A 15,339-nucleotide genomic window follows, 5' to 3' on the forward strand; every position below is an offset into this window, starting at 1 on the left:
AGTAATTAAACTGTCTATTCTATGGATCTTTAGATGTTTTTTTCTTGAGTTGAGATGACACTAAATGCTTAGTTAGCCTTCTTAGCGTTTTGTTCAGCATTCTTCTTCATTCTTTCTTCTCTAGCAGCCTTAGCTTCTGGACCAGCTTCAGTGTCCAAACAGAAATCCCACCATCTGAAAGAAGAAGCGTAGTTACCAATGAAGTAGTGGTGATGTAAATCGTGATGTTCAGCACCGGCCCAGAATGGTAAGAACTTGTTCAAAGACCATGGGAAATCGTAACCAGAGTGAGAGTCAACGGCTTGGAATAATCTTAAAACAACCCATAAGGATAAAGTGAACAAATGTAATTTACCAGTGTATAAAACGTATAGAATTGGCATACCAACGGTACCGAAACCTAAGGATAAAGTTTCAGCTGGATGAGCATATTCAGCAGATAAACCGAATGGAGCAGCGTATCTATGATGTTGCTTGTGAATGTACTTGTAAAAGACACCGTAATGGAATAAACGGTGAGCCCAGTAATGCCACATATCTTCTAAAGCAAAGAATAAACCAATTTCCAAAGTCATTCTCTTTAGAGTTGGGAATGGAACTTGAACAGAGATACCTAATTTTTCACACATTGGGTGGAAAGTCCAGATTGGGATGGCTTCGACTAAGAAATGGGATAAGACGACAGATTTGAAACAGTGCCATTGTTCCTTAGCAGATGGGATTTTAGTTGGTTGAATCTTCCATCTTCTGAAGTATGGGATTTGATCTATGACGAACCATGGTAAACATCTAGCAAAGTAGGTGAATTCATGCAATAAAAAGAACATCAAACCGGTAGCTAGGATATCATTGCTCATGTAAGTATACCAAGCGGCCCAGTATTGTTCCATAACATTTAATTGTGGTTGAGAGGTTATGACATTTTGCAAAGTCTTTGAGAAGGAGTCATCCCTCAAAAGTTCAGAAAGTGTTGAATTACTGAAAACAGCAGACATTCTCTTGGTACTAGAAGTTGTTGTTGAGTTGAATCGACTGGTATTCTGTATATCAAGAATTAAAAGACGATGAGAAATGATTAGTATAAAAGAATAAAGTCTGGTCTATATATATATAAAGAAAAATTATTAAAATGAGATGCATACGTTAATCAAAGTAAGTATGTGTCTATATTTATATATTATAAATGAGTATGTGAATGAGCAGGTAATAAGTATTACCAAAGAGAACTTAGAGTAAAAAAGTAGAAAATTTTTTATTTCCTTCCTCTTCTTCTTCCTTTCCTATTGCATTAACTACCACTTAATAAACCTCTTCTCTAACATTTTCACTAGAACAAAAGGAATTCCTAAAACAATAGTAACAATAAAATAAAAAATGAAGATATGACAAAATAAATTATAAAAAATAATAGTACAAACTACCTCATCTCGACCTACCCAATATCCTCGTTTAAGCAACACTATAACCACTACCGCAAATACAACACATTTATCAATATATATCTATATATCTTAATCTATACAGCGAAAATGTGCTTTCAAGATTCAATCGAAATAATAACAGAAACCAGATGCACCAAAATAAAAAAGAGTTTTTTGTTTTGGTTAGCTCATCTAATTTAGAAAGAATATGCAGAAGAATAATAGTAACAACACTATTTTTTAAGTAGAAAATATTACCTGTACTAGAAATAAACTAGTTCTGTTAAGTTAGATTTGGTTGCTACTAAACTAATCTAACAGAAAATAGGAAATGCCTTTCTCAATAACGTTAATTTTTTCAATAAATTTTTTTTTTTTTTAATTTTAAGTTAATTTAGTATAGTATAGCATACTATGTAAGGATTCATCAGTAAATAAATAAATAATAACCTTTCAATATGAAACCCGAGAAAATTAACGACAAGAAATGGCATCAACTCTCTTTCTTTCTGTATAGGAAGACTACGAAATTGATGTATCCAGCGTACGAACGACAAACTAAAAGAAACTACAATAAAACAGGCAGAGCACGCTATTCTGAAGAAACGTCAGAAAGATCAATCTATAGGAATGAAATGGAATGAATGGGTAGCAATGATGCTCGCCAGTATTTTAGATCAGGTTTCATGGGATAATGTGATTCCTGCCAGTCAAAGGATTAAAGAGTAGCATTGAATGTGTAATATCGGTTTAATGATTTTTCATCATCCACATTAAATTTCAATTATGTATCTACTTTTCTGCAAGAAATATAGAACCACTTGAGTAAATTTTAGCGTATAGTTCACTAAAAAAAGTAAATATATAAATTTTTCAATAGCAGTAGCAATAACAATACTAACAGTATAAATTCAATTACGAGAGAGTTAGTTACTCTAAACGAATTCATCTAACCAATCCACGTAAGTTTTTCACCCATAGTAAAATTCATTGCAAGATAATTATTTTATCAGTAATATTGACCAAGACGATTATTTGACTAAAAAAATTTCGATCTATACAGCAAGCTTTCTTTGGCAGCAAAAAAAAAAGAAGTTAAAAAAAAGACATGATGTTAATGTTATTAGCTACTGTCCAGGACTATCGTGTTACAAAATGATATATCTTGGACCTCAAACGAGAAGAGTATCAAGCAATGCCTTACAGTAAACTGAACAAGTGATTGTGATAACTCTGTAGGAATCGGACTAAAAAAGCAATTGCAATTAAAAACTACGTGGATGGGTGGGTGTGTTCTCACTAAATGGTATTTCCACTTCCTGTTATATCTCGGATACATCGATTTGGGTCGCACTACTAAACTGTGCATCTATCTCATCTGAATATGTCTTTTCGAATCATACTGGATAGTGAGGAAGCGGATAGGACTGGATTATTTTTATCTTTTTATTTTCTTTTTGGTTTGGTTTGGTCTTCTATCATTTTACTTACCAGTGCGTCCGTCCTCAGTGCTCGACGCAGGAATCCGACTCAAATAAAAAGAAATATGCAGTATAAATACTGAATTAAATGGTAATATGCTGTTTTAGGATATTTTCAACTTGAGAGATGAGCATTGGTTAAGAGAAGTGGTCGTACATTGACAATTGACAAAATATGAAATCAGAGCCTCTTAGTGAACTCAGGATATGCAAGAGAAGGTGATACAGAATAAGAAACACAGACAAAAAGAAATTTTGAAACTTGTTTTAGTTCTGGCTCCTATACGAGATATATATTGTAATAGCAAACGATAGACATCGATCCTAAATTAATTGGCGGTGAATGAGATGTTATTACTAAGATGGGAGGTATTTGAGCGATGAGATAGATAGACATGGTGGATTGATGATCAAGGAATTAATCTTTTTTTATTTTTTGCAGAGATGTAATTAACAATTTTGATTTAGTTTTATGCCTTCGCCATTTCCAATGTTAAAGGAAGATAATGTTGATTCATGAGCAAGTAACTCGAATTTTTGATGGTGTGTTTGTATGAGATGATTATTGATTGCGTTTAGCTCATTGTGTTTTTATCCTGTAAGCGACCGACCATTTCTTATTGTGCTCCATCGAATTTAAAAATATGTTTCTGCGTATAATTTTGTTTCCTATAAATCTTTCCATTGACTGATTATTTAGTTTAAAATTAGATAAAAAGGTATTCATACGACCGTCAGATAGAAAAGCAGGCTGAATTTCTTGTTTGCGGTCGTTCCCATTCATTCATTTATCCATTGATAATTTCCGTACGATGACTTATTGTCTTCTCTGTTTTTAACTTGGATAATGAAACTCGTTCTTTGACTTAACTAAATATATATGTTGTCTGCAATTGTAATGTGAGTGAAGTGCTTAAATTGACACTTCGTCCTATGAACGAATATTTCATTTCCCTAAATCTATATTTTAAAAGTTCTTATTCAGCGGCGGTTTATTGATTAATCGATGCTGTTGCCCATAATTTTTGTTTTTCTTTGGGGGGAGGCTTGTCGTTAACTCCAAACGAAATTAAACTTCTTACTTGGATCATATCATGTTCGGAGAATTCTCAATCTTATACATGTTAATATCGTAATCAAATATTTACTGGCAACGAAACAGAAATATGAGTTCCTCAAACTAAATGTTCGTATGAAACATTTTGCCTATACATGCTTTGTTTCTTCCCATTCTAAGGATACGCTCAAACATTATCCTAGTAACTATCAATCGATCTATTTTGCTCTTCTCAAACGTTTCAAATTTAATTTACTCTCCACAAAATTCTTTATAATTGCTCTTACTATATCTTAAATTTTAGTGGTACTCTAAGAGCAATCGATTGAGCAATCTTCCCATGGTCAGTAGGATTTCAAAAACAAATTTACTCGAATGTCATACCTCTAAGTGTATAGATAAAGACATTGTCAGTGGTCTAAACCTGGGCATCTTCCAAACGTTAACTAAATATCTAAACTAAGTCACGTGCAACTATATTAAAATGTTCGTTGCAAATTATTTATCTTTCCTCTTTTACAAGTACAAGAAATGGTCACATGACTAAACATTTTTCTCGTCTTAGTCACGTGCCACCGAGAGTATCGAACCATGAATTGAATTTCTCGTCTCTTTTTGGAATATTCTGCAATTTCCCGATCTGTTTGGCGACTATGATCTGGAAATTTGAATGTAGTTGTAACGGCTGTGAGATCAGATTAGTTGATTAAGTTTTGATTAATCGACATCATCGACATCATTGACCCATATCGAATTCTAAACTTGAATGCAAGTGCATTGAGAATAATGATTATATAAAAACATTCTCTGCTATCGTCGGTTCTCCTGCTTTGATGGCTGTTTTTGCTGCATTCCTTCATACTTCATGTGAATCAAGATTAATTAAATTGTTGATTTGGAATAATAGTAACAATAATAAAGTTAAACTTGTTGCCATTAATTTATATCCATTTTATTATTTTTAATATCAATTTCTTCAGAACAGCATATAAACTAAACTTACTTCCTATCTCAGTTCAAGAGTTCTACAAATTTGATACTGCAAGTATAAAATATTAAATACTGGAGAAAGTAAGAAACTTTGCTCAATTTTAAGAGACATGGGTTTTATCAATAAAAAATATTTGAGATTGGTCTTATACTCGATCTTATTGGTAACTTTCTTGGGTTCATTCAAATATGTGAAGAGAGTCACCCATAATGAAACAGAGAATATTAATAATGGTGATCAAGTCATTGTAGATGTTGGTATTCTTCAATGTGTTCATATGTTCTCCATGGAAATTTGTCCTCGTATCTTACATTCAACTGGTCACTCTAAAGGCACCACCAGAAAAATTGTAAGAAAGGATTTGAAGGCAAAAACCGGTAGTATAAGACTTGCAAATTACATCTATTATGATCATATTTCAAAAAACTTGGCTAAAAAGGATTTCATTACTGGTATAACAAGTGACAATTCTGATAGAAAACAAAAATATGATAAATTAGCTAAAAATATATTCGTCACAAGAAATGGTAAAAGAGATTCTACCATTAAAGGCATTGATGTTTTGTTCAACGTTGAGGTAGATCCGAGATTAAAATGGAATATAATAGATGATATCTCTCTTCCTGGTAACAGCAAATGGACAAAACTTTCAGTATATAAACCAAATAGTTCGAAAGAAGTTTTACCAGAAATTCAGTTAGGTGTTAAGGGTAGAACTAATAAATTCAAAATTTTACAATTGGCTGATTTGCATTATTCAACTTTAGATGGAGAGTGTAGGGATGAATACCCAAAAACTGAAGATTGTAACGCAGATTTTAAAACAAGAACTTTTATTGAATCGATTTTGAACTTGGATAGACCTGATTTGGTTGTTTTCACTGGTGATCAAATAATGGGTAGTCAATGTTCTTTAGACGCCACTAGTGCCCTGTTTAAAGTTGTAAATCCTATTATAAGAAGAAAAATTCCTTGGACAATGGTATGGGGAAACCATGATGATGAAGGTTCCTTATCAAGAGTTCAGCTATCAAATCTAGCAATGAGTTTGCCTTATTCTATGTTTCGCTATAATCCAAATTTTGACACATCTGACAATACTTTTGGTACTGGTAATTATATTCATAAGATTAGGGCTTCCGATGGTTCTCCTCTAGCATCTCTAATATTCTTGGATTCACATAAGAAAGCGACAACAAAAACTGGTAAAGTTAAGCTCGGGTATGATTGGATAAAGGAATCTCAACTAAATTATGTCAAAGAAAATTATGGAACAGAAACACCATTAAATATGGCTTTCTTCCATATTCCATTACCTGAATTCTTAAATACTAAATCTGATGAAGGTGTGAAAAATGTAATTGTAGGTTTATTTAAAGAAGGTGTAACAGCACCACGTTATAATTCTGGTGCGTTAGACGTATTGAAATCATTAAAGGTTCAAGTCGTAGGTGTAGGTCACGACCATTGTAATGACTATTGTTTGTTAGAGAAATCTAAGAAATACGGCACTTGGCTATGTTTTGGAGGTGCCGCAGGTGAAGGTGGTTACGGTGGTTATGGAGGAACTGAAAGAAGGGTCAGACTATATGAAATTAATGGCAAAGATCTAAGTATCAAGACTTGGAAACGTTTAAATAGTAAGCCTAAGGAAAAATTCGAAGAACAATTACTAGTACAAAACGGCGTATCATTATAGACTATTTTAAATAGGCGACCCTTGTCGTAATTTATATGCTATATAGTTAGATGATGGTCTAATTCCCATCAATACCTTATGAGGTAATGTAACTTTATCATCAGATTCCATTGTCTCTCCTTCCGTAACTTCTCCTTCTCCTTCTCCTTCTCCTAAAGGTTCTTCAACCTCATCATAATCCATTCTTTTTGATTTCATCCATCTATTTAAAGATATCGTAAAGTTAGGATCATCACTATTCAAAAGTCTTTCACTTACATTAACAGATGGTCCTGGAAACCATAAAACCTCTCCCCTATTATTCCTACCCTTGACAACATTGTTTTTGCCATATCTTCTAACCTGGCTGTTGTAATCTGATCTATGAAGAAATTCAGTATCGTTATTTATAGAAATAGGTATCACATAAGCACCCGTAGTCTCAACTATAATTTGGCCCACACTATTTTTTGAAGCTTTACTAGTTAAGTTATTAACCATTTTTGATAAATTGTGATTATTTGGCTTCCTTTTGTTCATTTGATATTCCTTTAAATTTTGTCTTTTCGCTACCTTCAACTTCTCAATTGTTTTGCCTGACATTATTTCATCAGTATGTTTTGGTTGTTGAACTGGCTTTGTAATATTTTGTCTGACTGTATTGATTACAGGTGAGGATGTCATTGCTTTAGATACAGGAGGTGTGGTTGTTGTCTTTATGTTCTTCATTGCAGTCATCTTAACACTTGAATTACCTGTTCTTGGTAAAGAGTTTGCAGTAGTTGTATTGGTCACTAATGTACCCGTCTCATAATTAACAAGTCCAGGTTCAGATGGGTCACCAGGTCTTATAATATAACGAGGACATTCATCAGACGTAGAATATTCACCTAAATCATCTTTCGAAATTTTGGGCCTCAAGTAAACTGCACCCATTAAAGGTGGGCCATTCTTCGAACCTAATGTTGGATCTGGTAGAGGTTGATTGATTGAAGCATTTGCAGGTAACAGATGCCTCAGTGGAGAAGGATACTTAAAAAATTTTCTACCATTTACAGGAATAGTAACTTCTTCATGGTCACGAATTTCTTCCGGTAAACAAGCTTTCCATGTTCTGATCTTATTAAATACTTTATCATTTTCATTGTAACGGAATTCACAAACAAATAATGGACCATCAACTTTTACATCTGGGTCACCACGCTGATATCTTGTAAAATGAACCACGTAACATTGACATAGTATATCTTCTATGAGATGATCTCTATATTGACCAGTCTTGACAACTTCATTTTTGTAAAATAGTCTATCAACTCTATGAACTGTTTGTTCTGGTCTAATATACCAACAAGCATTTAGCCATTGCTTACCGTCAGGGGTTTTCCAAAACTTGAAAACTTGACCAACAGTAGGCTTTGAAGGATCATTTGGATTTGCTAATAAAACCCAATCACCAATATTATATATTTTTCCCTGAATTTGAATACTATCCAGAGGGTATTTTACTTCACCTTCTGGCATGTAGTCAGTGTCAGGTTTGCTTAGTTCCTGTTCTACCATTAAATTAAAATCTTTTTCCAATAGAGCATGTCTTTTAAGGTTATGAGGACTATTAAGGTTTGCAATCTTATAATTCGAAAGCATTAAATTCATTTCATCATGGAAAGTCTTGAAATCTTTGTATTTTCTTGTTTTCACTTTCTTCCTTATATCTTCAAGAGATATTGGATTTTTTATTAGTTGATAATATTGAGGAAATGATTCTTTACTTGGTAGTTTCTCGAATGTAAGAGTTAATGGTTCTCCAGCTTGATCTACAACTTTTCTTAACATCTTAAAAATATTTTTAATTCTTTGGACATACGGAAGATCTATTACAGGGGGTCTACCACGCCTTACATGAGTTCTCTTTTGTTTTGAATTTTGTTGTTGTATTTGCAATTGTTGAGGTGGTTGAGACTGTCTGAATGATGACATTGGTTGTGGGGTTGTAGATTGTGAAATTGGCGCGGACGAAAACGATGGAGAATCTCCTGAATTATTTAAGGAAGTTCTCATAAATGTCATTGAACCTTGACTGTTATTCAAATCCTGAGGATTAATTTGTACCTGTTGCATTGTTGTTGTGGCTGGTCTCATTTGTAAATTTTGTGTATTTACTACATTCATGTTCATATTATTGTTATTGAAGTTATTATTTCCATTATTGATATTTACAAATTTTGTTTGAGGTTGCTGAAGTTGCTGAGGTTGAGGCTGTTGGGGTTGAGGTTGTTGTATTTGTACTTGCTTCACTTGCGGTTGTGGTTGTTGAATAAACTGTTGCTGCTGCTGCTGTTGTTGTTGTTGTTGTTGTTGTTGAGGTAATTGCTGCTGTATATTTACCATATTATTGTTAAAATTAGTATTACTTTGTAAATTCAATGAATCCAGTGGATTACCTAAATTTGGGAAATATAAATTTGGATAAAATTTTCTTAAATTTGGAACTAAAGAATTTCTAATATGATTTTCTAAAATATTTGCATACTTTACAATTACTGAAGTAGGAGTATTATAAAGTTTTGCATTCCAAGGAATAAATGCCACATCGTTAACAAATAGTTGTGGATCGTTATAACCTTGTAATCTTTTTTTCAAAGTATTAAAAGAGATTGGATTTTTAACTAAAGCGTAATAATCAGGATATTCCTTTTTTGAAGGTAATACATTAAAGATAGGATGTATCTCTAGATTGTTCTCCTCCTTTACTCTGAATAGCTCATCGTATTCATTTTTCAATCTCTTGTATAATAGTTGTGTATCATCATCACACATTTTCTAAAATACTAAAATAATAATAAAAATTTTGAAGTTAATTAGAAATGTGTCAAATAGAAATGATAATTAAGTGCAATAGGAAAATATGAATATACCAATATACCTCTGTATTAATTGCACCTGGCGCTATAGATGTTATTGTGTCTGTAAAAATTTCAAGACCTTATTCTTATTCCCAATTTTGACCGTTCCTATGTAGTTTTTGTAGTTTTTGCTGTTGTTGTTTTTGTAATTTGTTCAAAAGCTTCTCTCACTCGAATAAAAACTTTTGCAAATTAAATAAAAAAAAAATCAATACCCAAGTCACTGTTACCAAAACTACTACAATGTGTTATACTTTAATGTAAAAAATCCGGTACCCTTAATCAGATCTGACCTTAATATGGACATTGTTCTTTTTCATGTGAACCATTGTTACACTTAATTGTTTTAGTCAAATTAGCGACAATTTTTCAGTAAAAAGCTTCGAAATTTTTCAAACTTCGAAAAAAAATCATTTCGAAAAGAAAATTTTTTTGGGTTTTAAGGCAAAACGGGAAAAAATGAAATCGAAAAAACTGAAAAAACTATGGTCACGTGTGTTTGTATCATGTGACATGTGTATCACGTGTACAGTATGTCACATGATTAGAGTAACCGTTTCTTTATCTTTTCTTTTTGTCCTTTTGGTGCTTTTCTTGTTTGGTTCCGCTCTGTTCCGCTCTCTTCTCTTCGCTTCTCTTCTTTGGTAATTAATTAATTAATCAATTGAAATTGTATGGAATCATATTTATTATCTCACCATAAAGGGAAGAAAAAGGTTCGTTTACCTTACTGGAGAATGTCTATGATAATGGCATGTCCCTTATATGATTTCGAAAGACCTTTTTAAAGAGAGACTGACGTTACAATTGGTTGTGAATTATAAGAATGATGCGAACAGCCGTCACAGTAATGTAAAGAACAGTGTCGACCTCAACTTTAGGAATAGTAATAACGGAGAATTATTACATTCGATAAATTAACTGTTCTCACGAGCTTTTCACTCCTTTCCATTGTATAGTAAAGGTTCTTAATTTAAGGGATTGTATCCTATCTTTCTTTGACTTGAAATAACTACTTGATTTGATGTAATAAACAAAAATTGGCATTGATTAAAAAAATGTCTTTGGGCACTATATCAATCGTCCAAGAAAAAAAAATTGTGATTTTATTTCGTTGTACCCTTTTGTCAACTATATATATATGGCCATTGAGAATATCCTATTTTAATGTTTGCTTAAAATACATTAAGGTTTCTTTAGTTCAAATAGAGGAATATAGTTGCTTATTCGAATAATTTAGGCAGAATATCAAACAGGAGAATTAATATTACAAAACTTATCATATCATAATGGCTGGACATGTTGATAAAAAACAAAAAAATGGTACCTCTTTAGACTCTCTAAAACAGACTGGTACCGTGATTGTAGCAGATACAGGTGATTTCGAATCAATAGAGCAGTACAAACCTCAGGATTCAACTACGAATCCAACTTTAATCTTGCAAGCTACTAAAAAGGAACAATATTCTGGCCTTATTGATGTAGCTGTCAATTATGCCAAGATGAATTCCGATAACTTTGATGAACAAGTGGATTTGGCTTTTGATAGATTACTCGTAGAATTTGGCAGAGAAATTTTACAAATTGTTCCAGGAAGAGTCTCGACAGAAGTTGATGCCAGACTATCTTTTGACAAAGATGCCAGTGTTAATAAAGCTTTAAAAATAATTAAGCTATACGAAGAAATAGGTGTACCCAAAGAAAGAGTATTGATTAAATTAGCTTCAACTTGGGAAGGAATCCTTGCTGCTAAAGAGCTTGAATCAAAGCATGGAATTCATGTCAATTGTACTTTGTTATTCTCTTTTCCCCAAGCTGTCGCGGCTGCAGAAGCTGGCGTCACTTTGATTTCTCCTTTTGTAGGAAGAATAATGGACTGGTATAAAAACAAAACTGGTAAAACATATTCTGGTGAAGATGACCCTGGTGTCAAATCTGTAAAGAAAATTTTCAATTACTATAAGAAACATGGTTATAAAACAATTGTTATGGGTGCCTCTTTTAGAAATATCGAAGAATTGAGAGCTTTAGCTGGTATTGATTATTTAACTATATCACCAAAACTACTGGATGAATTATATAAAAGTAAGGATCCAATACCAAAAGTTCTCGATGTAGAGACTGCAAAAACATTAGGTGAAGAAAAGGTTTCCTTTATAGATGATGAATCTTCCTTCCGGTTTGCACTGAACGAGGATGCAATGGCAACAGAGAAATTATCAGAAGGTATCAGATTATTCTCCAAAGATGCAGTAACCTTATTTGAAGATTTGAAGAAACGGATTGAAGAAACGGATTGAAGAATAATATTTGAATGTTGTCATCACTTGAATGGTATATTATATAAATATGTCTATGTGTATACCTATGTTTATTTTTCTTTGCTATGTAAAGAGTTTAGTTTCTTTAAATAATTATTGGTTGATGATCTATAACACGGATTTTACGTCTAGGAGCCCTCTTAGCTTTACTGATTTTATTATCTTTATTAGAATTTAACTTTTCAGCATTGTCGGAATTAACCAGGCTTTCTGTCACTTGGTCATTATTGGTAGGTATTGGGCTTATAGATTTCGGTTCTGGACTTATTGATTTATTTGCTATTTTTACTTTTGATGCACTTTTATTTTGAATTTCACTGGCTATGTTTTGTTTATTTTCTCTACCAATAGTCTCTTCATACAAAGGACTGGTCGCATTTGATACCACTTTTCGTATTTCTAAACTATCCAATCTATTGTCTTTTATTTCGTTATCAATGCATTCAGCCTTTTTATGACCAATGTTTAACGGTTTGTCAGGTATAACCTTTCTGATATTACCACTTGTCTTAATTGGTTTATTACTTGATACATTTTTATTCGGTAAAGAATAATCTATTTTATCAGTATCCCTTCTATCTACCTTACTTCTAATATTTGGTCTATTTATGTTAGTGTGAGCAGCTTTTAAATCTTCAGACTGTGAGCCAATCATTCTGGGTTTTCTAAATGGAGTATTGAATTTCAATGCTAGTGAGCTCCCTCCTGAATCTGCAGTTCCCTTCGTAGTTGTATTGCTCACAATCTGTCTCTTGGGGGTATATGACTTATAATTTGCACAATTGTTCCTCTGAGTTGAGATTTTAGAATCTCGTGAACCTGCTGCTGAAACATTTACTTCTCTATCATATTCATTTGTGATCTCTGATATCACCACCATATATTGTCCAAAAATCTTGTGCTCAACCTTGTTGAAACCCTCCTCATCTAATATCACATCGACTTCTTTTTGATTTGTAATAAATGAGCTCCCCAGAAGTACATTGTCTTCCTCTGTAAATAATTGAAATCTATTATTAATTTGAAAGTATTTTAATCGCCCATCATGCCATATTTTATTCTTCTTTCTTACTTGATCAGTATATTGACATTGGTATTCGATTATATGAGATATCATGATTGATATAGTATCATATATTCGTAAGTTTTTATATCATTTGTAACTTCAAATAGATATTCTAATATCATTGTTCTTTTCCCTTTGGTTGCTTAATTGATATAGTATTAGAGTTCTTATCTCATCGCGTTAACAAAATTTAATTGTAAATGTTCAGACAATTTACGCGTAAGTGAATAATATTAAAGTTAGTTAAATTATATAATTAATTATATATATGTATGCTATGTGAAATGACTAAAAACAAGTATCTATTTAATAATATTACAAGTTATGCTAACGTGTTAAACCTACACCAAAACCGATACCAATGCAAGCTAAAATTAAAGCTGTTTCCAATAAGCCCAGGTATAAAAATGCTCTTCTTATCCAACTGACATCTACGTCCCAAATAAATCCTTTTAAGATATTTATTCTATGATTTGAATTCATTAGCATTCTCAGCAGTCTATAATCCGAAATCATAGCATTTTCTCCCTTACCATAGGCTATCATGAAGAATAATGGTGGAACGAATATACAGCATGTTAATACTAATGCAAACCTCCATTTACTATAAATTTCAAAAAACCCTTGTGTTTTAGAATCATATGAATACAATGAGTTAGAGTCAATGTGTTGAATTGGAAGTGGAGATTGATTATTATCTGAATAATATTGATCAAATAATAATTCGTTTTTATATCTTGTTTGATATTCGTTATCTAAAATTTTAGGAGTTGTAAACATACTTCGACGATAAGTATCTAATATATCAATTGTTTGATCAATTTGATTGTCAGTAAATTCACCAAATGATAAGTTAGGTAAACTCCATTCATCAAAGGTATCATCTCTTGATACATCCGCAAGATTTTTTTCATCATACGATGAATAGTTCTTGAAACCTTGAGGAGAATTATTTTTAGGTGAAACTTCTTTTAATATTGGTCTTTTAGCACCAGCCATACTTCTAGCAACTGGCATTGCTGAACCGATTATAGACTCCTTAGGATTGTATTCGTCAATTTCAACATCGTGTCCTTCAAATCCCTTTAAATACGAAGTACCAATAGTAATACCTCCAGTTGAATCAGGATCTTGTGAACTAGTTGGTGTTGAAAGGTTATGGTTATTATTTGGAAAAGTAGTAACATAACTAACTCTTGGTGTCGCAGTGCCCATCTCCCGCCTTAAAAGGGCGACTGCCTCTTCGATGTCAGGCTCTAAAGTATCGTCATATCGGTACGACGACCCACTTGAGGATGAATTGTTATTCTTGCTGTATGCATTTTCAGGTTTGGTAAGGTTGCTAGCATCAATCTTTAAGGATGCAAGTTCTCGGCTATGAGTTGAACTATGGCCAAGATTATTCTTTGTAGATAATACAGATGGTCTTCTGCCATGAGATGGTAACGAAAATCTTGACTGGTGTGTTGAGTTCGTTATGGAAGTTCTTCTGCTATGGCTTTCATCTAATAGCATGGAAGTAGAAACAGTCCCCGTACTACTTAGATGTTCAGTACTTAGATTCGGAACATACCTGTCATCTACCTCTATAAGATATGGACTTCTTCTTTGTTCAATTCTATGGTCATGCGTGTGTAATATCGAGTCTTTGATACTGGTATTACTGTATTTGTATCTTATTGTTGGTGAATTTATAGCATTTGTGTTAACTTGAGGGGTAGTTGAAAGTTGTTGATCAATTGATGGCTGTTGGGTATTCCTATTTTCTACTGACGTTGCATTATTTATATATGATTGCCTAATTTTGGGAGTTCCACCCTTATCTGAATATTTGGAACTTCCATCTGATGAATGATCACTATATTCAGAAGAACCAGTAGTACCGCCTTCACTTATAGTATATATCATCTTTACCTTGGAAGGATGTATTAACCAAAAGAAACTCTTCGATATGGATTATATGAACTATGAAGCAATCTAAGGCTAAATTTTGATGTATTGGATGAATTGAAGATGATTGAACTTTTTCAAATAAAGTAATGATGCCTTATGTTCTTGTACTAACGTAGGATCGTTGTATCTACAGTGTCTTGGATAATATTGAAGTTAAATAGATCAAAGTTGAGGAACCCGATTCTGGAGTTATATTTGAAACGGCAAATAAGCAATTTTAAGTTTGTCTATATATATTTTTCAGATCAAGGAATAAACCAAGAGACTTTTGCATTGAAAGTGAAGAAAAAATTTAAAAGAACAATAAGACCATTAATAAAATTTTAAAAAGTATTAAGTCTTTATCAACTTCCGAAACAACACTCATTTATTATCATCACTTTGAAACAATACGTACCAATATTACAACATTAGTATGACTTTGAATACTATTAAAATTAAAAAATATGGCTGGTTAACCGGCTAAAA

The 15,339-nt window shown here is 32.6% G+C and overlaps 6 protein-coding genes across 6 annotated transcripts; 2 read left to right on the forward strand and 4 right to left on the reverse strand.

Moving 5' to 3' along the window:
- Window positions 1–68: 68 nt before the first annotated feature.
- Window positions 69–995, reverse strand: ERG25 (methylsterol monooxygenase; the record flags this gene model as incomplete). The annotated part of the gene is made up of 1 exon (XM_001643291.1): window positions 69–995. One exon carries the CDS (start codon window positions 993–995, stop codon window positions 69–71), a length of 927 nt encoding a protein of 308 aa, XP_001643341.1.
- Window positions 996–5,059: 4,064 nt separating this feature from the next.
- On the forward strand, window positions 5,060–6,649 carry DCR2 (phosphoprotein phosphatase; the record flags this gene model as incomplete). Its single annotated transcript, XM_001643292.1, has 1 exon — window positions 5,060–6,649. The coding sequence occupies one exon, from the start codon at window positions 5,060–5,062 to the stop codon at window positions 6,647–6,649; it is 1,590 nt and encodes a 529-aa protein (XP_001643342.1).
- Window positions 6,650–6,655: 6 nt separating this feature from the next.
- Kpol_472p16 (uncharacterized protein) lies at window positions 6,656–9,445 on the reverse strand (the record flags this gene model as incomplete). The annotated part of the gene is made up of 1 exon (XM_001643293.1): window positions 6,656–9,445. One exon carries the CDS (start codon window positions 9,443–9,445, stop codon window positions 6,656–6,658), a length of 2,790 nt encoding a protein of 929 aa, XP_001643343.1.
- Window positions 9,446–10,820: 1,375 nt separating this feature from the next.
- Window positions 10,821–11,831, forward strand: Kpol_472p17 (transaldolase; the record flags this gene model as incomplete). The annotated part of the gene is made up of 1 exon (XM_001643294.1): window positions 10,821–11,831. The coding sequence occupies one exon, from the start codon at window positions 10,821–10,823 to the stop codon at window positions 11,829–11,831; it is 1,011 nt and encodes a 336-aa protein (XP_001643344.1).
- Window positions 11,832–11,937: 106 nt separating this feature from the next.
- On the reverse strand, window positions 11,938–12,969 carry MTE1 (Mte1p; the record flags this gene model as incomplete). The annotated part of the gene is made up of 1 exon (XM_001643295.1): window positions 11,938–12,969. The coding sequence occupies one exon, from the start codon at window positions 12,967–12,969 to the stop codon at window positions 11,938–11,940; it is 1,032 nt and encodes a 343-aa protein (XP_001643345.1).
- A 276-nt stretch (window positions 12,970–13,245) lies between these two features.
- On the reverse strand, window positions 13,246–14,826 carry Kpol_472p19 (uncharacterized protein; the record flags this gene model as incomplete). Its single annotated transcript, XM_001643296.1, has 1 exon — window positions 13,246–14,826. One exon carries the CDS (start codon window positions 14,824–14,826, stop codon window positions 13,246–13,248), a length of 1,581 nt encoding a protein of 526 aa, XP_001643346.1.
- Window positions 14,827–15,339: the final 513 nt, after the last annotated feature.

This window comes from Vanderwaltozyma polyspora, genomic scaffold (genome assembly GCF_000150035.1).
Source record: "Vanderwaltozyma polyspora DSM 70294 KpolScaffold472 genomic scaffold, whole genome shotgun sequence".
In the NCBI taxonomy this organism is placed as follows: domain Eukaryota; kingdom Fungi; phylum Ascomycota; class Saccharomycetes; order Saccharomycetales; family Saccharomycetaceae; genus Vanderwaltozyma; species Vanderwaltozyma polyspora.